The 23635-nt window shown below is 33.5% G+C and overlaps 1 protein-coding gene across 1 annotated transcript; it reads right to left on the bottom strand.

The window, feature by feature from the left end:
* Positions 1–502: 502 nt before the first annotated feature.
* Positions 503–1417, bottom strand: LOC131028904 (uncharacterized). The gene is made up of 2 exons (XM_057959279.1): positions 1146–1417; positions 503–991 (listed from the first exon to the last, which is right to left on the bottom strand). The coding sequence occupies exons 1-2, from the start codon at positions 1362–1364 to the stop codon at positions 620–622; spliced, it is 591 nt and encodes a 196-aa protein (XP_057815262.1). The 5' UTR covers positions 1365–1417; the 3' UTR covers positions 503–619.
* Between the last annotated feature and the right edge of the window lie 22218 nt (positions 1418–23635).

Raw genomic sequence — 23635 nt, 5'->3', positions numbered from 1 at the left:
AAAATATCATAATCATTAAATATAACTTAAAAATATCATAATCATTAAATATAATTTAAAAATATCATAATCATTAAATATAATTTAAAAATATCAAATCCAATTACACCACCTAATTATAACTATCTTCAACAATAATCAATAGCGATATTATGTCTCATCCATATTAAAAAATAATAAATAATTTACCTACTTTTATTGACCAAATCAAAATAAAAAATTATCATAATCACTAATTCTAAAAGCTATGATCATCGAATATGATCCAAAAAGAAAAGGAAATCGAATTTTGCTTATCTAACTATCACAATGCTCAACAATAGCGATTTATGCCTCTTCCTTATTAAAAAAATAATAAATAAATATCCTACCTTTATAGATCAAAATTTATCTTCCACCATGAAACTAAATAATCATCCAATTATACCAGATTTCAAAAACTCTTCATTTCCACTTAATTTGAAATCAAACTTAACATACATTGATAATAATACCCTCATTTTAAGAGCTACAACAATATATTACTTCTACTCCTCTGCATATATAGAACTATTTAGTGTCCTTGTACCAAATGTTTATACATTATAATCCCTAATTGGGAGCTTCATGTTATTCTAACTTAATAGGCACTAAGTAACTTTGTTTTCAGAGAATACTGAAGTTGAACAGGGTCATGTTCTTTCAAGTTTTGATTAAAATGAGCATGAAAGCAAACATGTACAAAAGATTCACTTGTAGAAAGCTGTGACATATTTACATCTAAACCATGTTCTTCAACTTCTTCAACTATCTTCCAAAAACATCTTGGCCTTCTACTACTACTGATTGTAATAACTAGAGTCTCTCTTCCTACCTCCACACCCACATCAATAAATTCTGCTGTCTTTTCCTTTGCACTGAGATGTTCTCTGTGTTGCTTCAATTGCCATATTTGGTCCTGCAGTTTTTGAATGTAATTGCAGGATTCTTCAACCAGTCCAGATCGCTCAACCTACAAATGAGTTCAAGGCAGTTAGTGAGCTGCATCATGGAATGTGATTTGAAACATCGATACAATTTTTTTTCTAACAGTCTAAGAAACAACAATATTAACAATCAAACTATCAATTGTTGAAATCTGATCTTATAAATTATAAATTATTTACCTTCCCTATAGCAGCAGGTGGTATGAGGGATTCGAGTTTTGCATAGAGCTGTTTCAATTGATTCCGCCTCAATTGCTCTGCAACCTTTGTTCTTTCTCTTCTCCCAGCTTTCATTGAACGATTTAGTCCTTCCAAGACAACATCAGATAATGAAGATCCTCCATTATCTGGACTGATGTTTAGCAGAGGATTAGTTAAAACACCGCTGGTGGGTTCCATAATTGGATGCTCTATTTCCTTCACAAGAGAGGATACTCTTTAGTCTATCTGGACTGTGACGTCCAAAACAAATTCGTGTCTATATAAAATGCACTGATACTCTTTAGTCTTTACCTAGTTTTGTCTCTTTGTAAGGAAGGATTAGCCTTAAGAATCATTATTGTCGTTGAAAAGACTGACACAGCCCACATTCTGGCAACATGAATTGTCGAAAACTTGATCAACTTTCACATTGTAGCACGTTATTTGGCAGGGAATTTCATAGCAGGTTAATGAATTTGGCAGGGAATTCATTAAGCGTTTGCCACACTTGATACTGTTCTGATTCCAAGATGTTGTTGTAATGGCTACGTTATCTTATTCTCTTTTTGTACTTTGTGTTATACCATTTGTTTAGAACATATGTTAAGGACAGTTTTTTTTTATTCTCGTTCTTTTTTTTGACAGATTGCTGGTCTATTTTTGTAGTCTGCTTATCTGATTGGCTGTTTATCGGTAGGTCCCATAAAATGTTTGGTCTTGTTGAATTCATTAAAAGCATTCATTCAATCTTTTTGTTGTTTGATATGAGAGTACGAGTTAGAGATTAAAATCTTTTTGATTGAGAGGTATCTATTTCACCAAAGTCACTTACAACATGATCTCAACTTCATCCTTAGGTCTTGTACTCAACAAAATTTGATCATTCAAAACTTTTCATTTTCTACTGTAGAGCAAGAGCTTATTGATTGTTCTTATTTTTCTCTGTGAATGATGTAGTGTTTTTATAATGGTCAAAATCTCATCTTTTACGACTAGTATATTAAATGTTGAAAATGGCTCCCAAAGATGCACAAAAATCTGTCTTGAAGAATTACAATGAGATTCACCTTTGGAACTATATGTTATTTTGTCTAGTGATATGGTAGATCATATTTGTAATTGATATGAGGCATATTGTCTTATTGTTTATTATGTAGGCAGCATCCCTTTTAGATAATACTTGCAATCTTAGATTAATAATCTATTTGAGCCTTAATATTCTAACTAAGCTAAACAAAAAAAAACTTAATAGAATATAGTTTTACAAAAATCTTGAATATAAGTTTATAAATGTTGATTTCAAAATAATAAAGAATATAGAATATTTTTTTTTTTTAAGAATCAAGAGGCTACTAGATTAGATGACGACACTTTGCACAAACACTAGCATGACGTCTTGTCATCCTATATCAATAGAAATTTTGAAGCAATATTCTAGCCAAAAAAAATAAACTAGCAATGGTGAAGGAGGGAAAAGTAAGCCACTTCATGTCTACTAATGGCATCATGGTATCACTACCAAATTTGATAGAACTATTGCCAACACTAAAGTTCATTTGAATGTGGAGTCTCTACTAACTTTGGCAACACAACTAATCTTGGAGGAGCCACCAAAATGGTAAAACCTCCAAAAAAATGCTAGATTGCTAAAAAAAAATCCCAAAATGGCATGTTGTATAGTGTGTAAGAATTTTTAAAAATAAAACATATTATTAAGAAAATTGGTTGGTGAAGGGTTTTGAACCTCCCACCACCATGCCTACCACAACTCTAATATCATGTTGGAAAAATGGAAGAACTCACAAAAGAATGAATCTAACTAATAAGACCAAATAACCTTCATAAAATATATGCAATAGAAATGGTTGTTATATTGAACTAGAATTAATTAATAGAATTGATTAAAATAATAAGATGACATTGATATATAGTATGGATAAAACCTTAGATGAAATCCCAGGACAAACTAAGATCATGACAAGTGTCTTAATTCTATGATATAAGACACAAAAATTAAATAACCTAAATAAGCTTAAGTAACTAAGTGTAAATAGTTCTTAAAGTGAAACTAGGTTGGTAATATACCGTGTTCATACCAACATGTTTGAGTTAAAGTAATTAGTCAGAGCTAAGGACATCCCAATTAGATTGAATAGGATGACAGTTCCTACGGATCTGTATAATTGGAGCTTGTGATCAAGTCACACATCACAGTATACTGGGTCTTCTAATTCTTTACGAGTTTTATCTAATAGATCCACGATATAACTGGGGCGTCATTTGAAATACCAGATATGAACAACTAGACATGCCAGTTTAACGTATCCCATTCGATATCTTCGAATTCGAGGATCAATAGCAAGTTCAACTCCACATTGAGTATAAAAATTGGAATTGTAGTTTTCCCTGTCATTTTCCATCATTCAATAAAACTCTCTATTCTCATTGCGCATTAGAGTGAATATAATGGTTTCATCTCTATGCCTTTTAATTGAAAATTTACATGCTTTTGTCATGGCCAAGTTAAGTGGATGCATGTAGCATTTCATTTTGTAGGAAGAATGTGTTGACGAATCATTAAGTTGATTCAACCTATTAAACAATCCCAATTGTTTAATTTTGAGATTTTTCCCATTTTATATGTGAAAAAACATTATGCGATTCAATTTTCTCGTGTTTGAGACACTCAACTTCAATGGTATATTCTTGAAAAATATTTTTTTCAGTGTTAGAAAATTTAGAATGTATACTTAAATTTTTATTTCACGTGTGTAGTTTGAAGAAGAGGGATAATGTTAGATATTTAGGAGGTAGAGAGATATGTGAAAAGAAAGTGATAGAGGTATTTTTTCTTCTTGGAAATATAAGCACATTATAGTGTGTTCACATTATAACATGCTCATGTTATGTCTTCTATGTGATTTTCACCCCCCATATTTTTACACTTACTAAAAAAGATTAAATCATCTTGCAACACATCACTTGTTCCATTTGCTTCTTGATTATTCTCCTATTTTTCATCTCCTTATTTTTTTCAAGATCAAAAGTATTTCTTTAGGTGCCCTTTTTCTTTCAATGCCAACACTCTAGCCTCCAACTCTAGATTTGAATTATAGGCAAAATGTGACACAAAGGAGTGCAAATTAACTACTTGAAGAAATGTTTGATTTCAAAGGAACTAAAATTAGTTTACTTATATTATATTTGACATATCTTAATAAAATGTGGGAGACAAAATATTTGCACGGTAGATGTATTGTCAAATGTTTTGGTGAGATAATGTTTCATTTATTAGGGTGAGGAGAAAAAGTATGAACTAAAAGATGCTATTGGTATATTCTATATAGCCACATGTAGTTTCCAATTTGGGTTTATATGATGCTAGGTGTTAATTGTGTGATCAATCCATGCCTCTTTTTCTGTGAAATATATATTTTTCGTTATTGTAAGGGTTGATTTTTTTATATATCAAGCCATTGTTGGAGAATCTAGGCCAATCTAGGCTCTAAATCTATTATCAATTTTGAACTAGAGTATGAAACTCCATGTAAATCTTTGAAAATATCAATACAGTCTCATTCTATATGAGTTTAATTGTTGTAATTGATATTGTTTTTTTTTCTTTAGTAAATCAATATAAGACATTTTTTTTTGTGTGATGTAGTATATCCCTAGCTCCTATTGAATGCTTAATTATTTTTTTTAAATTACTAGGTGCACATTTGTTGTAATTTTATCAAAGATTTTCTAGTTACATTCAAGGAATGCAATAAAATCCTTATTTTAGGAATTCATCTCGACGAAAACTATTTCTAGCCTAATATATGTGTTGTTTAAACTAAAAATGAATAATTAAGAATGAGCTATAATATTGATAACAAGAAGGCATCTAAGGCTCTAAGTTTTGCAAGATAAAGACAAGTCAATTAGGATTGTCTAAATAATGAATTATTACATCACCATTTTCATTAGTTCTAATTGGATTAAATTATTTCTCTAGTATTAGGCATTAATATCTTTTGACAAATATCTACAAAAGGTGTACATTATAATTTGTTCTTTTCTTCACCGAGCTTAAAGATACAAAAGAAGAACCCGATTGGATATTTAATCTTCAATCCTTTTCCTACTTAAAATGAAGATATAAGTCAAATTTCATAATCATTTTGTTCACAAAGTTTTGAAAGGTGTGAAGGATAATATTTGTATTTGGTATATAACAAATCCCTTTTTCTTATATACATATGCAAATTTGTTAATTATCTACATAATTAAGGTCTTTAGCTATTTATTTATGTAAAACCAACACACTATACATTAATCACAATAAATAGCAAATAGCCCGTTATGAATCGTGCTATAATGGGACAAGATTTTTGTCCTTGTGGCATTTTCTCTCAAAGATCCATATCATTCTTTAAAACTTGTATTAGGATCACCTTCTTGAGCCCCACAAAGCTTAAGCATAATAGATAGGGTCAAATCTTGTCCAGTTGTCCCCAATTTAATTATAGATTTATTTTCTTGATTGGATTGACTTGATCCCCAAATCCAAGCATTGACTCATCCCTTAAAATTAAGGCTTGTGCTCATTCTGCAATATAGAGTCGCTTTTATATTTTTACTTATTTAAAAATATAAAAGCGACAAGAGTTATTTTATTTTATTGGTTGTTCTAAAATGGAAAGGGCAAATAAAATAACATTTGCATTGTTTTTAATTAAAAAGCAGTGTGAACCAAGGCACTGACCCTTTACAAAGAAAAAATATCAATGGTACCACAATGCATCAACAACACTATAACAACATTAACAACAAACTAAAACCAATGTTTTGAAATAAAAAAACAACCAAAAACTAGAGAAAACACTCGTAGCCAGTCTGGTCGAACGAGTCACCACCCAACCGACAGTAACCGTAGGAATATTCCCATTTTTTGAATTATGAAACCAACACCTCCGAACAACCCCTAGGGAAGAGAGGAGAGTAAGGAAAAAACTAAGCAGCAACTCAATCATTGATAGATATCTCCCTCGAGAAGGAAGTTGACATGGTCCAGAAGGGAATTTTGACTCCTCCAAGATCTTAAACTAGAATTATTTAGCCCAAGGGAAGCCAAAGCATTAGCCACTCCGTTACCCTATCTAAAGACATGCATGAATCTCAACGAGTCGAGCCCAGAATTGAGCCTTAGGGTGTCCCTAATGGTTCCCTCAATGGTCCAATTAAGCCTATTCCACCCTTTGACAACATCTATGATGAGCTTGGAATCACCCTCAATATCCATTGACTTGATTCCCATAGTTAGGGCAAAACGAATCCCCCAGGCTAAGGCCATTGCTTCAACTTGATTAGAGGAGTGCCCATTTAGGTTTCCCGCATAAGCAGCAACAAGGCTCCCTATGTGGGTTCTGATGATTCCTCCACCAACAGCCAAGCCCCCTCTAGCATCCCCATTAAAGTTGAGGTTAAAGCCATGGGTGGCAGGAGGGGACCAAACTGTGCTTTGCCTTAAGAGTCTCTTAGAGAAGTCAACAAGAGAGAACGAGGGGGGAAGATTCCAGTATCTAGCAATTTCCCAGTCCCAGGTAGAGGGGGGCTTGGAGGCCAGTCGGGTTTTAGTGACTGATATATTCTCAGGAATCAACTTTAGGAAATGAGCAAACACAGTTTCCACAGAGGCCTCTTTGTCTTTGAATATCCTGTCATTCCTTTCCTTCTAGATACTCCAGCTCACATGAGGGGGGATCCACTTCCACGGTTGTTGGATAAGGGGGTTGGAGGAGGGACCCCAAAACTCCTGGGACAGACTTAGCAAGTTGTCATTCATAATCCATCTGATATTGAGCTTTCTACAGACCATCTCATAGAGCTCCTGATAAAACACACAATGGAGAAAGAGATGAGTAGGGATTTCTGCAACATTTTTGCAAAGGATGCATCTATTAGGCAATTGGAATCCCCTCTTAACCAAATTATCTTGGGTCAAGATTTTTTTTGTGGAGAGCAGTCCACCAAAAGAAGTTGACCTTGGGGATGAGTTGGGGGTTCTAGACCTCTTTCCAGTTGATGGTATGATCAGGTTCCCTCAACAAGTTGTAGGCAGTTCTGATAGAGAAGTCCCCGAAGGGGTCCCACTTCCAAATGAATTTATCTTCCCTGGGGAAGAAGGGGAGGAAGGTGCCCACCAAAAGCTCTTGAAGATCTCTAGCAGAAAGGAGGAGAAAGGGTTGATCAATGCAACAGTCCTCTAAAGCCATCCAAGTAATTACTATGAAGTAATTACTGACCCTCTCCCTGAAGAAACTTTTAGCAGCATCCTGGAGCCTTCTAAGAGAGGGGGAAAGCAAGGGGCTTCTCTCCCAACCAACAATCCTCCCAAAAGAGGATATTCCTATCATTGCCAATAATATTTGCATTGTTGCACAAAGTCAGATGTCACTGTTTTGTATCCCCTTTTGCAAGGCATCTATCAAAGGTTTTAAACTATTTTTAAAGAATTTAATATGCACGTATTATTCTTTATTGTGCAGTTGTGCTAAGTTTGGAAGGAGAGTAAAACAAAAGACAACACAATTCTTTGTTATTTAATTGGGCATTTGGAATCAAGTAAACACTAATATTTTTGTTTTATAATCCAACATTGTGACTTTCGATTTCATTGGCACAGACTTTTGGTGTTGTTTGCAACAAGACATCAAAGACTTTATTACAAAATCTTAAATTTTCTTAGCATACTCAAAATATTTGTTTACTTGGATTCAAACTCTCTAGAAATATTTATAATATTAAAATAATCTATAAGGCAGGTATAAAAGAGTATCTTACCAACATTATTAGGTAAATTGGTTACCTAAAAAAGAGGCTCATAATAATGAATAGTAATACAACCAATATGTTCTAAAGTTTATGCATCAGCTATGGCATTTTGTAAGTACTTTTGATCTACTTCTTTCATTAAAATATCACATTGAGGTAGCTAGTTTAATTGTCTAACAAAAACAACAATTTTTTTTATCATATCGAATATTGGAAATTTGGATAGTTTCCTAGACCAAAAATAGAAGCTTATACAGAAACACCAAAAAATTCATTGCTAAGACAATTAACAACTATATTTTCTTTTTCTATAATATGTTGAACTTCATCATTAAACTAGTTTAAATAAACTTTCCATCAAAAAGTATTTTTCTTCACTATTTTTTCTTTCATGATCCTGTATGTATGTATGTATGTATGTATGTATGTATGTATGTAAGTATGTATGTATGTATGTATGTATTTATGTATGCATATGTGTATACATGCATATATGCATATATGTGCATGTGCACACATGCACACACATACACATAAAAGACACAAATATGAATATTAATTTTATTGGTTATTTGATTATATACAATAACATGATCTTCATGGTAGCTCACCCACAAGTCAAAGTGGGGGAAGAATATAATGGCAAAATTGTATGGGTCAGTCCAAGAAGATGAGTCCACTTTTTGGCCAAAAAGTGGATGTGTTTTCCCTGATTTTCAGGTTTTGTCTCATTTGAGCTTAAATTTTGAAACACTTGGAGATTGAATCTTAGAAAAAGTCAAGAATATAAAAGATAGCCCTCTAAGTCTACTTTTCAAATATGTAATTTATTTTAATATTCACATAATGAAAAATAACTTTTTGAATGGAGTTTTAAAAACTATGTTTTAAAATGGTTGTTTCAGGACCATACCATGCATGTGTACGACCCACAATTTTTGACACAATTAAAATTATTTTCTCAAACCGTTTTGGGAAATGATTTGTAACACACTGAAGATTGATGAGCATATTTTTTGTATTTTGTTTTTAAATATTTTTTTAATTAATTTTTTAATGATCGTAATTATCTTTTTAAAAATTTGACGTGTACGGCCCACATAATTTGACGTGTACGACCCACATAATTTGAAGTAAACTTAACATTTTTTCATTTTTTTTAATAGAAAAGAATTTTGTGTAGATTGGTGACATATATTGTTTTTTTCAAAATTCATTAAAATAAAAAAGTTATTAAATTAACAAAATTAGTTAATATTTTAAGTTTATGGACTCGATTTAGTATAAAGTAAATGAAAAATAGTTAAAATAATCAACTTTTAAAAAAATCTACATATTTAGAATCTAGGCAGTATAATCTGAAATGGGTTTTCATTTCGTATAAAAATTCTCTAATTAGGCACGTAAACTATTTCAGAAGTTCATATTTGTGCTTTCATTCATGGAGATTTGAATTTGCAGGTACATGTCTCAGGTGTGGCCATCCCAGGTCTATCCCAGACCTAACCTAAGGCAAGTGGCGGGTCGTGGAATCAACTTCCATAGAACGGTCCCCTGTTTTGAAAATGGGGACCTGTTCCTAAAATTACCATTTTTGTCCAAAAATGGCAAAATGCGCTAAAAAAAAGAGGGTAAAATCGGATTTAAAAACAAGGGCCTATTTTTTTAAAACGGGACCTTGTTTCGTTTTCAAGGGAGCCCCCGTTTGAGAACAAAATGGGGGCTTGTTTAGTTTCGCCTTGGGCCCCCGTTACTTTTTGCCTCGAGGGCTTGAAGCAAAAATGGGCCCCCATTTCTAAGAGCACGTTTTCCAAAGTGTGGACTTCCACCAATTTGTGACCCATTACCTTGTACTTACCCGTATACCTTAAAATTTTCTATTTATACTGGGATCACTTTGAATACGTTACGCTTTTTGCAATGATAGTCACTAAAAATGGTACGATTTCTATTACAATTTGGTCCTTAAGTTGAACTTTACCTATTTCCATCCACATCACTCCCAAGGACTAATTTTGATTCTTAGTTTAACCCATTTTCTACCCTAGTTTAGATCTAAGGTTTGTGCAAGTGACCTAGGTTGGTTGTATGATTCCCAAAAATGAGCCAAGAACTTTTCAATGTTTTAATTAAAATTTAGGCTCACTTCATTTGAACACTTACTATTCATAACACATTTTAGAACACCTTTTACATACATCAAGAAGCATCCAAGTATTTTTATGTGATATTGATATGCTATGAAATACTACATGACAACTTGTTTTTTATTTGTGCACAAACATTGTTTACCTACTATCCTAAGAGTTTGACACAAGCTAGAATTTTCATAGTCACTTACAAAATCCTTTATCCACACAACCTTTTTTTATGGATACTATAGAAGTCAAGGCAAATAGAATTTTCACTTAAAAATTAGAAAAAATCAAATTTGTAGCTAAATCATATATCCATGCAATAGGTTAAATTTATATTTGGATGATTTATTCCATATATGTGTAATAACCCACTATACTTAACCCAACAAAATTTTGACCTGTTTTTTTTTTAAATAATTAATTTAATCATTTGTGTTTGATTCAATCGCATACTCTAGGGATCCATCCATTTGGATTAGGCATTCATCCATTCAGGATGAGCATCTAACCATATGGGTTAGGCATCTGTCCATACGGAACAAAAGGTTTCATCTATCCAATACGGGATAGGCATCTACCCATACGGGGTAGGCATCTATCCAATTGAGATAGGAGGTGCTTTGGCCAGAGACTTAGACTCATTGGGACCATTCGGGTCCTGAGTCACTCACTAAGTACTACACTCCTCTAATAGGAGTGCACCGAGATCATCGTCCTTAGGAGAAATCAAAATAACATAATGCAAGCTTGAATTCCACCTCAGAATCTGGCTTAAAGCCTTGGGAAGTCAAGTGAATCCATACGGGATTCCTTCTGAGTATGTATTGAATTACTTTTTCTTTATTTTAAACTTATCTTTCAAATTAGGATTCTTTGCAATCCTTCTTCTTACCAAAACCTAGACCCCATCCACGAACGCCTGAGTACTAGGGACAACTTCATCCTAGACTGCCTACATACTCATTTCGGCACGAGATCAAGGCGTAAAGTATGTAGTTCTATTTTCTAATCTATGGTTTAATGTAAACCATTTGGTGGGTACGCAGCCCTTTCTAGGGTCAATGTCCCAGACAGTTTCTCTACGGTTGCTACCCATGATGGTAGCACTTAAGCAAAGGCTCAAGTTGGCCTTTTGCTTGTGGCCTAAAATAACTAGATCCTAATCCTATCATAAGCATCACCCTTGACCCAATTGTCAATCGTCAATAACTGTTCGAGATTAAATCAATTTTATAAAGCATCTCACTCAATCAAACCTAAAGGGGTTTACTATGGTTTAACTCAGTGGATGTAAAATTATTTAAGGATTATCTTATTAGATTATCGATCCAAGGGGGATTACCCTCCCCTTGGATTTTAACTTCCAAGTGTCCCTTATTACTCCCCGATGATTTATAGGGACGATGCCACAGACGTCATTGATGCAACTTTATTAGGCATTAAGTGCAGTAGTTCAACACGACAACATTACTTGTAAGCGTGACCCAGAGGCACCGTAAATACTGAACGTTGCTAGGTTTTAGTTTTCCAACTCCCTTTGTTTAGTTTTCTAACTAAAAGGCTATGAAAACTTTTAAATTGGTATCATGCTTGAAACAATTATGAAATGAACGTGCATAATTAGACATTGCAAAGCTTAAATAATTGAAATAACTACTTCTATGGAATTCATGAACCACTTGCTAAAAAATACCATGCTTCTACAACTAAACTATTTAATATTCCAAACTTGAAATATAACTTGCACAATAATGACAAGTATGAAACTCACATATTGATAACTAAATGTGTAACTTGCATGAAGATGATGAAAATGTAACTTGCTCATCAAAAAATGCAAATAATTTATAAGTAATTCGCATGATGCAAGAATAGTGTAATTTACATGCAAGATTAAGCAATGTTTTATTTCTACCATGAGAATAATTAATTATAGAGTCACTAGTTCAAAAATAGCAATAATTTTAGACATTAGACAAATTTTGGATCAAATCATAATAATATGAATTAAATTGTTTTTTAATGAATCTAAAATACCAACTAAGTAACCCAATAAATCTCAAATAGATTGAAAGATTCCAATTTTAAAATTAGATATATTTTAATTTACAATTATAAATTTAATAAACAATGATCCAAATTATTTATAATTTTTTCTAAGTTTTAACCTTACTAACTAAAAAATAAATTAAAGACATTATTAGCAAATTCCAATTTGTAAATTAATATGAAAAAAAAAATCTAAATTTAAAAAAAAAAGATACGAAACTATGCTTTTATTGTAAGTGGGGAGTGGGGGCCACGGGTCCCATCACCACTGCGGACCTACGGTTGCAAGCCCGCAGTGATGAGGGGACGACCGTGGGCCCCTCCACTCCCCCTGCGGCCACTGCTGTAACAGTGGCCGTAGGGGCAGTGGAGAGTACCACTCCCCAACGGTGATATTAACTCTACCCCCCTCCCTACGTTGACCATTAAATTTATTTAATGCAACAAAAGGTATTTCTCGAAACTACTTTGTTTTATTTTATATATATTTTTTCATATAAGTTTAATATTGCAAAATATATATATATATATATATATATATATATATATATATATATATATATATATATATATATATATATATATATATATATATATATATATGGTCTTATTCCAGTTTATTTAACAATATTTAAGAGGGATATATATATATATATATATGTATATATATATATGTTATTATAAAAATAAGAATCTACTCACAAGCATGAAAGGTAAAAGGTAATAGAGAAAATTATTTCAGATGATTTCACTAGAGCCTAAAAAAAAAGATACACTGTGCTTGAATTTGAGGCAGCAATACAACAGAGATCTAAATTACCTCAGAGATAGATAGATGTATAAATTTCGATTTCATAGTGATCATATTCAACAAATTTGTCTTATGTTGAGATAAACATAAATTTTATGATGAGATTTTCAGGAAATTAATATTCACAGAGGAAGAGAGATTTATGAAAAAAAATAAAAGATGATATTTTCACAGGGAGTTCATACAACAATATTGAGAAGAAAGAAAAATTCGTATTTGAATTACTATTTCACTTAGCACAGAGAAAGAAACTATTTACAGAGATAAAAAAATTTTGAGTTTTTCAAAAAAGTAGAGATGTTGAAAAGCACGATTTTTCCAGATTCAAGATTTTCTCTAGATTTTAAAAAAAACCAGAAAAAGTAGAAATTTGATTTCTTTCTTTTAAAGAGATTAACAAATAAAAGAGAAATTTGCATTTGCATGTTTGAAAAGTACTTTTATCAATGCATTTCTTTAATGAAAAATAGATTTTCCTTTCTAATTAATCTATCTAACAATTAAGAAATAATTTCCTTCAGAAAATTATATTCAAATAAAAGAACCTAAGAGGAGATATTTCCTTTTGAAAATATAAAGATTTACATAAGCAATAAGCAAATGCAAAAAAGGGAGGGAACCTGGAGAAGCCTTTTGATGTTGAATCCTCTCCAAATCTTCAAGCCTAGCCTTCCTTGCAAGCTCGGAAAAATTTCTTCAAAACAAACTTAACAATTCTCCAAATGAAGAATGTGACTACCAAAAAAAAAAAAAAAACTAACTACTTGAGAAAACTTTTCTTCAAAAAATAATCAACCCCCCTTTCTTTTGAAAATTGCATACAATATATATAGGAAAAACCCCTTAACCCCACTATCTAAAGGAATTAATTGAAAATGAGATTCTTTTTCCAATATTGGATCCATGCAAAATTGATTAATATCCTAGTGGGGGAGTTACATGCAAGGGAATTAAGGAATGAAGATTCCTCTAGAAGCTTCTAATTTCTCCTACAACATGTGCCATATGAAAAAAAAAAAAATCCTATTTAAAATATATTCTCCAAGTGTGTATGTGGGTCCATTATTCAACCTTTTATAATATTTATTCAACCATATTCAATAGCTCAACCACAAAAAGATATAATAGAAATTGTATTGAATCAAAAGTGATAAAGGAGGGTTGTGACAATATGCATAGATAACTTCTATATTGATAAAAATGACCTTAATAGTTAGACAAAAAAATTACAATTTTGATATATTCTGCTAACAAACTTCAATTCCCTAGTAGGGGAAAGGACCCAGTAGTTGTGCACCCTAACTTTGCGCTTCTCAAAATCCTACTTGGAAATTTCAAATCACTCCAATTTTTTTACAGCATCTTACTTGGCAAGTCCCCTGCTTATAACTAAGGTTTCAGGGCCACATCATCAAATATGATGCCACATCAGCATGTTTTTTGCCAAGGTGTCCAAAACAGCCCCCCAAAAAAGTGAGACCGATAGGCGTGCAAAAGAGACCCCAATAGTTGTGCAGCTGACATGGCATCCCCTGATTGGTTACTTTTTACATATTAGTACATTTCTTAACAACTATTGGTACATTTCCTAACAATTGTTGGTACATTTCCTAACAAAAAATGATATTTTTTGTTTCAAACAATAGTTTTTATTTGTTCAATTTTTGGAACAAAAGGTATCAACAACCCTCACAACAATTGGTACATGCTCAACTACTGGGTCCTTTCCCCTGTATGGACAAAGTAATTGATAACATATGGTAGTGAAAGTCCACATCAATCTAAGAGTTAAATAATATTGTTTAGTATTTAATTTATCAACATTTACTATAGATAATTGCTTATCCAGACTACGATTTTTTGGATCCTTAAATTTATAATTATTAATTCATTAATTTACCCTTAAACACATTTATAAATACACCATATTATTTTTAAATTTACCAAGATAAAAAATTATCATAATCGATAAGTCTAATGATTATCTTCATTAAATATAATTTAAAAAAAATGAAATTTGTCTACAATCTACCTAATTTTCACAATCTTCAACAATCACATAGTCATGATTTTAAGTCTCACCCCCATCGAAAATAGGAAATAATTATCCTACCTTTATTAACCAAATCAAAATAAAAATGATTTAATTACTAATTATAATGACTATCATCATTGAATACAATCTAATAAAAATAATTTCAATTAAACTCTACCTAACTATCACAATCACATAATCAATAGCAATTTTATGCCTCATCCCCATCAAAAAATTGTATTATAAATACCCTACTTTTACTAACCAAAATTTCTCCCATTTAATAAACATTTCATTTCCACTTAAGATGAAATGAAACTTTGCATACATCAATAACAATGTCCTCATTTTAAGAGCTAACACAATATATTATTCTACTTCTTTGCATATACAAAATTATTTGGTGTTCTTGTATCAAATGTTTATAAATTATAATCCCTACAAGTAGTAGTGCCAAATTGGACATTGTATGCTATTATAAATTAATATGTTGTAAGTAGCTTCCTTTTCAAAGAATCTTGAAGTTGAACAAGATCATGTTCTTAGAAATGATTTCAATAGTTAAATACAGAAATACAAATTTTGATATATTCAACTAAAACAACCCTTATTCCCCAATACATAGTAAATCAATTGGTATCATCAATCTAAGAGTTAAATTCTATTATTTATTATTTATTTTTTAAAAATTTATTCTTAATGATTACTTATCCTAATTGTTTCTTAGGATCTTTAAATTTATGATTATTGATTCATTAATTTTGTCCAAAACATATTTATACATGCATCATATTATTTTTTACACTTATCAAGACAAAAATCTATCATAATCATTAATCCCAATGACTATAATAATTAAATATAACCTAAAAATTGAGATCTACTATCTTCAACAGTCACATAACCAATAGCGATTTTATGCTTCATCCATATTAAAAAATAAAAAATAAAAAATAATTGTCCTACCTTTATTGACCAAATCAAGATTAAATAATATCATAATCACTAATTCTAATGACTATCATCATTGAACATAATCTAAGAAAAAAGAAATCCAATTACACTCTACCTAATTATCACAACCTTCAACAATCACATAACCAATAGTGATTTTATGCCTCATCGTTGTCAAATAATAGTAAATAAACCTTCTACCTTTAACAACCAAACTTTATCTTCCATCATTGAACTAAAAAAATATATAACTGGATAATATTTCTAAAACTCTTTATTTCTATTTAATATGAAATGAAACTTCACATACATAGTTAATAGTGCCCTCATTTTAAGAACTAGGACGTTACAAAATCATGATTTTATGTCTCATCTTGCTATCACATAATAGTAAATAAATTTCCTACCTTTACCAACCAAAATTTATCTTTAATATTTGTAGAAATGATCTCAATAGTGAGGATGGAATTACAATTTTGATATATTCAACTGAAAAGCCTTAATTCCCTAGTACATGGGCAAGGCAATTAATAACATATGATAGTTAAAGTCCACATCTTGATATAAGAGTAAAATACTATTGTTTATTATTTAATTTCTCAACATTTATTTCATATTTAATTATTTGTCCTAATTTTTATTTCTTAGGATCATTACATTTATCATTATTAACCTATTAAATTACCCTATAACACATTTATAAATGCATCATATTATGTTTTATGTAGTATCCCTCCTCTATTGAGCTTGTTAGACTCATAATTTACTATGGTGTACTTTCAGTGGATACTTTGCTGTTACGTGTTATTCAGACTTATTGACATTATTTCATGCTTTATTTGGATATGGGATGCATACTTTATTTGCAAGTATTTCAATACTTGTGATTGTGGCATTTATGGATTATTGTTTTGTACTGACACTTCACTTTATCTATGTGATGTGTCATATATATATATATATATATATATATATATATATATATATATATATATATATATATATATATATATATATATATATATATATTGCGTGTTTTCAAGTGTATTGGATGCAAGGAGATGATTTTCCTTCACTAACTCCAGTGAGATAGGGAACGTCGTGATTCTCCTTCATCGGTGTGTATGTTGTGTCTTCTATATTTGTATATATGCATGTGTGGTTTGTTGATGCAAGATATTGCAGGTACAAGTATTGGGTAGGTACGGGGTATCGTCTCCACCTGACTTCACAGGTCTGAGCGTGCCTTATTTGTCCTATGGGAGTGGAGGAGACAGTGGTTGAGCCTAATTTTACCCATGTTACACTCTTGTGAGTGTCGTCAGTCAGTTGTCCTTTCTGTTGGTTCGGTCTTCGAGTTTAGCTTGTTTGGCTTTTCAGAGTCTTCGTTTGGGGTTGCTCAGTTTGCGTGTCCTTGTGGATTGGTTTATTTATTTAAGTTCATAACATCATTGCATACTTGGTATATTTAAATTATGTATTATTATGCATTTGTGATTATGGATTTAATTAATTAAATGAAGTAATTAAATTTGGTTTGCAATTGCATTATTATAGAAATATAATTATATTTAAATTTAGTAAAAATAAATTAAATCAATTTCATTTATTGATCTCTAGTTTTTAAAATAAAATAGAGTTAAATTATTGCCTTAATTTCTTTTTGAAAAAGTTAATTAGTTGGCATGAGAAAAGAAAACAAAAACCAAAAAAACAAATGATGATTTTTGCTAATTCATTCTATTTACCTTTTTTGAGAAATTAGGAAAGAAAAGAATATTCATTTTATTAATAAATTTGATATTATGTTTTTATGAAAAGATATTTTCAACCTAGAAGTTTAGGTTAAATATATTTTACTTTGGGATTCCTGAAGGTTCACGGGAAGAGGGCAGAGATTTTTTGGAAAGAAAAAATTATTTTGAAGCAATATTTTGTTGAAGAAGAAATTTATCAGAGGATTGCTGGTAAGGGGATTGGCTTGGAAACCCTATTGTAGGACTAAGCTCATCCACGTGTATCTTCCAGGAAAGCTTTACAGGTTGGGTTGCTTTGTTTGGTTTTTTGTCTTCTTTAAATTTAAAAATAATTTAGTTTGTTTGAATCTCCAATCTCTGTTGTGGAGATTCTCATGTTTGTTGATTCTTTCATGTATGATTTATTTTGGGCATTGTGAAAATTATAGGGGGTTATGCTGACAAGATTTTGCCAGATTCACCCTATTATGTTCCATAAAAAGTTTCTTTGTGTGTTATGCAATTTTTGTGTTCTTCCTGGTTGAAGAAATTTATTAAAAATTGGGTGAAGAAAAATATTGGATTATGGAAGACATTTGTGTAAATAAAAATGGAGTAGAGTGGGGATGCATTGATTTTTTTTAATCTCTGTATATAGTGATTTTTAAATCTCTATAAAAAAATTAATTTTTAATTCATGTGAAAATTGATTTTTAAATCTTTGTGAAAATGGATCTTTACATTTTGTAAAAATTGATATTTTTATTTATTCTCTGTGAATACTTTTCTTTAAAAAAATTAAGGGGGCTTAGGAAATTTTTACCTATGTATTTAATCTGGACATTTATTAAAATTTAATTCTTAATTTAAAAAATATATATATATATATATATATAAATGGGGTTTTGGGGAGGGGGTCAGTAGTTACTACTGACGGTAGTAGCCGCTACCGTGCGGTAGCAGTACTACCGACGGTAGTACCTGCTACCCTAAGGTAGCAGTGCTACCGTGTGGTAGCACCTGCTATCGTATGCTATTGACGGTAGTACCTGCGATAGTACATGCTACCGTAGGGTAGCAAATAAAACTACCATGACACATTTAATTCGCTCCCTGGTTTGCATGCCTTCGACATTAATGAAAAATTTAGTTTTTATTCATTTGTGCTATGTAAAATATATATATATAATTAATTCAGAATTTGGTTAGTTCTAGAAAAGCTTATATTTTTAGATTCTATATTTATTCTTGCAAATATATTAGAAGGTTAATTTTTATGTGCTTAATTTAGCCTTATTGATCAAATGACAATTCTGCTTTTCTTTTATCAATGAGATGTAATTTCTACTTTTCTGAAATATCTGCATTTGCAAGTAATTAATGCTTTTTACTGTTTTAAAAAGATTGCATGTTTTAGGATCTTTAGAATAAAGGGTATTCTCTGGTAAAAGCATATTTCGTTGAAAATCTGATTTTTGAGTTATTGTCTTGTCGTAAAGGTTCTTTTTACCCCTTAGTCAGTTGTCGTTGTATAACCTTGTTGATGTGAGTCATTGTGTGTTTTGTTCCAAATGATCAATCCTGGGTTAGTAATTGTGTATCCTTCACCTGTGGTTTGTCAAGATTAGTTATGGCTGTCAGTTTCACCATATAGTTCTCGTAGAGAGACCATTCCTGTAGTGTCCTATGAGAGAGAGTGGCTTTCGGGCAGGAGCCGCACCCAAAGAAGATGGCAGGATAACCCCTCGAAAGTCAATTAATAAGTGATAACCTAATAATTTATCAGGGGGTGGGTAGTTATAATGTTAATTAAGATATTGTACCGCACATGGTTGAGTGCTCGTTTAGGCTCAAGATGTTGTGAGAAGGCCTGGAATGGCATACTCACCACCTTATCCTCACGAAGGGTTGGTAAGGTCCACATGATACTTGGATCGAGCCGGGGGTTCAGGAAAGGTTACCAGGATAACCTAGGATGGGGGTCGGGACCTATGGAGACCTACCTAGGGTAACCATCTTAAGCCATGTGATGACACTCTCTCTTTAGGGTCACTAGTGTTTTGTGAGTTGAGTCACTTGAGTTCTATGAAGTCTTGTTGTACTATTGTACTTGTCTTATTGCTTGCTTGAGGGTCTTCTGCTATCTCCTAGCATGATGGGGTGGTTCCATTTTGGGATCACATGGTCGGATGGTAGTGCCACTTCCCTCAGATATGTTTGTTCTTACCTTCTTGCGAGGATCGGTTTCGTTGGTGGTTCTTGGTTTGTGACTCTTGTATCAGCTCATGTTTCGAGATTATTGTACATTTGACACCATGTGGTCATTGTATCATTAAACTTTGTAACCTTGGCATTTTAACCTATGTACTTTATTTTTTCTATTGAAGTCATGTAATTTATGGAATGTTGTAATTTAAAATTCAATGAAATGTATGCTTATCTTTCTTCTTATGTGTAAATGAAACATTGGAAGTAAATATATTGTAACTCTTTAAACCTATTAATTTGGAATTCAGATTATGAGTTGGATTTATTTAATTGTAATTGAGTTTTCCCTAATTTAGATGGATAATTGGATTAGCATTGTGATGTTGTTTTAGTTCGAAGTAATCTGTGTTGGTAACCCTTTAGGATGTCATTGTTAGACTTCTGTTTGTGTTATTATACGTGCAATGTTATTATGATTTCACTTAATCTTAAAAAAATAAAATTGTTGTACTCTTTAGTTGCCTTGTAGTGTGGTTTTCCTTTAGGGTTTCTATCGAGGCATTACATTTGGTATCAGAGCCCAAGTTTCAACACTGGGCACTCTTGGTTTATAGTGAGCCCATTCAATTTGACCTTGTGTTTAGGTCTTAATGTTTGCATTTCCCTTGTTTATCCTTGTCATTGATCTGAACCATTTTCTCTTTTGTAGTGTTAGATCATGGCCAGGAGAGCTAGGGGAGGTGGCTGTGTTGGAGGCCGTAATAGAGGCATAGGTGGGGGATGGGGTTGGGGTTCTGATCATCGTAGTCCTTTGCCACCACCCACTCATATGAGTGTGGAGCAGGAACTGTCTGTTCATCAGGATGAACATGCAAAAGAGCAGGTTCCCAAAAGGAAGAGATGAGAAAGATGTTTCAAGAGGTTCTAGCCAGGCTAGGCCCTAGGCTTGAGGGTGACCAGCCTAGTCATGCTCAGGTTGGGGAGTCGTATCATCTGATTCCAGAGAGAGAGAGAGAGAGAGAGAGATCTCCCAGAAGGAGGGGGGTCCCAGATGTCCCAGACCCAACTCCCGTGGGCCACATTAGGGACTTTATGAGAACCAACCAGGCTCCCTTCTTTGATGGTCGAGGAACAGGTCTCGAGGCAGAGACTTGGCTTATCATTTTGGATAGGTGTTTTGCTATGTTTCCATATAGTAGCAATACCAGAGCGAGATGTTCTATTATGCATCTCGATAGTTTTGCTTCGATCTGGTGGAGATTAGAGGAGGAGAAGATCGGTGTATGCATTAACACCGTTTCATGGGAGATATTTCTAGAGAGATTCAGGGCATGATTTCTCTCAGCTCAGTGGAGGCAGACTCGAGCAGACGAGTTCTACGCTTTGCGGCAGTTTGGTATGTCAGTTGACCAGTTGGAGCACAGATTCTATGAGCTTAAACAATATGTTGGGATTGGTAACAATGAGGCTATGCTTGTGCAACACTTCTTGAGAGGTCTTAATGACCGCATCAGTGGAGGGGTGAGAGTTTTTTAGCCAACTTCAGTTGAGGTAGCCGTGGCGAAAGCCATATTGGTTGAGCAAAACCTTAGTCGTGCGCATGGTGGACAGTAAGGGGTGCAGGTAGGGAGTGTTCCTTTTAGTGGACCCAGAGCTCACGGGAACCAGTCCCAGTCAGCTACACCATTTAGGATTCCTCAGACACCCACCAAGGGTGTACAACAACAGCCGCCGAGACCAAAACAATTCTAGGGCCAACAAAGTGGCAATTCTCAGCATAGGATAAACAGGAATTGGCAGAGGAGTAGACAGGGTCCTCCAAGGCAATCCTCTCAGGGTGCATCTCAGGCCCCTAGCAGGGGAAGCTTCTAGTAGCCCAGTGGGCCGACTGGAGGTAGAGGACCAGGTAGAGGAGCTTGCTTCTCTTGTGGGCAGTTTGGTCATATAGTCGCGCAATGCCCTCAGCGTTCCCACTGAATAGGAAGTCAGAGACCAGCAACATCAGAGCCGACAGTAGGGGATGCTAGTAGATCCCACAAAGTGTTTTTAGCAGTGGATGACCGCCAGGCTGAGCATCAGGGGATAGTCATTGATACCGCAGGTGTGTTGTGTGATATTCCTATCTCTATTCTTTTTTACTCCGATGCTTCGGATTCTTTTATTTCTTCATTCATTATGGAGTGGTGTGGACTCACGTCTACTAAGCAGGCATATAGGTGACAAGTAGAGTTGGATACCGGGGTGCAAGTGTCAGTAGATGCCTTTGTTCCCAGCTGTGAGTTGGACCTAGGACCCTTTGTTACTTTTGTTGACCTTCGAGTCATTCCTTTGGGTTCTTATGGAGTAGTGTTGGGGATGGACTGGCTATCATCTCACAGTGCTCATGTAGACTATCGTCAGAAGACAGTTGAGTGTTTAGATGACCATGGCAGGAAAGTGGGGATCGTTGGAGTTCAGAGATCGGTATCCTTACGTATGATTTCTGCTATGCAACTTAAGCGGTGTATGCATCAAGGATGTCAGCTTTTTGCAGTCACACTTGAGGATGTGGATGAGGAAGAGAGTCAAGAAATCGCTCTTGATGGTCACCCTATTCTTTGAGAGTATGATGATGTGTTTCTATTGGATATTCCTAGTATGCCTCTGAAGCGAGACATAGACTTTCGCATTGACTTGGTTCCTGGTGTGGAACCTATTTCGATGCTCCATATCAGATGATTACTCAGGAGTTGAGTGAGTTGAAGTTGCAGATGGAGGAATTGTTGGCCAAGGGATGCATTCATCCTAGTGTTTCTCCTTGGGGTGTGCCTGTTATCTTCGTTAAGAAGAAGGATGGTTCTCTTCGGTTATGCATTGATTACCGACGAATGAATAAGGTAACCATCCAGAATCGATAGCCATTGCCTCGTATAGATGATATTTTTGATCAGGTGAAGGGAGCCAAGGTGTTCCCTAAGATTGATACGAAATCAGGGTATCATCAATTGCGCATTCATGATGTAGAAATTCATAAGATGACGTTTCGTACTCGTTATGGTCACTATGAGTTCACAGTGGTACCATTTAGGTTGACAAACGTGCCTTTAGTTTTCATGTGCCTCATGAATGAGGTTTTTCGCACCTACCTTGATCATTTTTTCCTTGTGTTCTTGGATGACATATTGATTTATTCTAGATCTATGGAAGAGCATGAGGGTCACTTATGATAGGTATTGCAATGCTTGAGGGAGAATCAACTTTATGCCAATTTGGCGAAGTGTGATTTCTTCGAGACTGAGGTGAACTATCTTGGTCATGTAGTTTCAGGAGAGGGTGTATCCGTGGATCCTTCAAAGATCCAAGCCATTGTTGATTGGCCAGCGCTGACCAATGTTTCAGAAATTCAGAGTTTTTTGGGTTTGGTCGGATATTACCATCACTTTGTTCAGGGCTTTTCCCGGATAGGTCACCTAATTACTTCCCTTTAGAGGAAAGGGAAGAAGTTTGTTTGGTCAGAGCAGCATGAGTCAGGCTTTCATACCTTGAAGGAACTCCTTGTCAGTGTTCCGATTTTGGCAGTCCCTGGTCCATCTCGAGATTTTATGGTATGCACAAATGCCTCTTTAGAAGGTATAGGTGCAATGCTTATGCAGGAGGGACGTGTGGCTGCCTATGAGTCTCAAAAACTCAAGGACCATGAGTTGAACTATCCAGTTCATGATTTGGAGTTGGCAGCTATA

Source organism: Cryptomeria japonica, chromosome 7 (assembly GCF_030272615.1).
Source record: "Cryptomeria japonica chromosome 7, Sugi_1.0, whole genome shotgun sequence".
In the NCBI taxonomy this organism is placed as follows: Eukaryota; Viridiplantae; Streptophyta; class Pinopsida; order Cupressales; family Cupressaceae; genus Cryptomeria; species Cryptomeria japonica.
Note: the sequence above shows the minus strand (reverse complement) of the source record. Positions and strands in the feature narration are given on the sequence as shown.

What these genes read in the sequence shown, in the direction of transcription:
- LOC131028904 (XM_057959279.1), bottom strand. Translation starts at nt 1,364, where the DNA reads ATGGAACCCACCAGCGGTGTTTTAACTAATCCTCTGCTAAACATCAGT. An exon ending in CACCTGCTGCTATAGGGAAG is followed by an intron (nt 992 to 1,145) that starts GTAAATAATTTA and finishes ACTCATTTGTAG; the next exon opens with GTTGAGCGATCTGGACTGGT.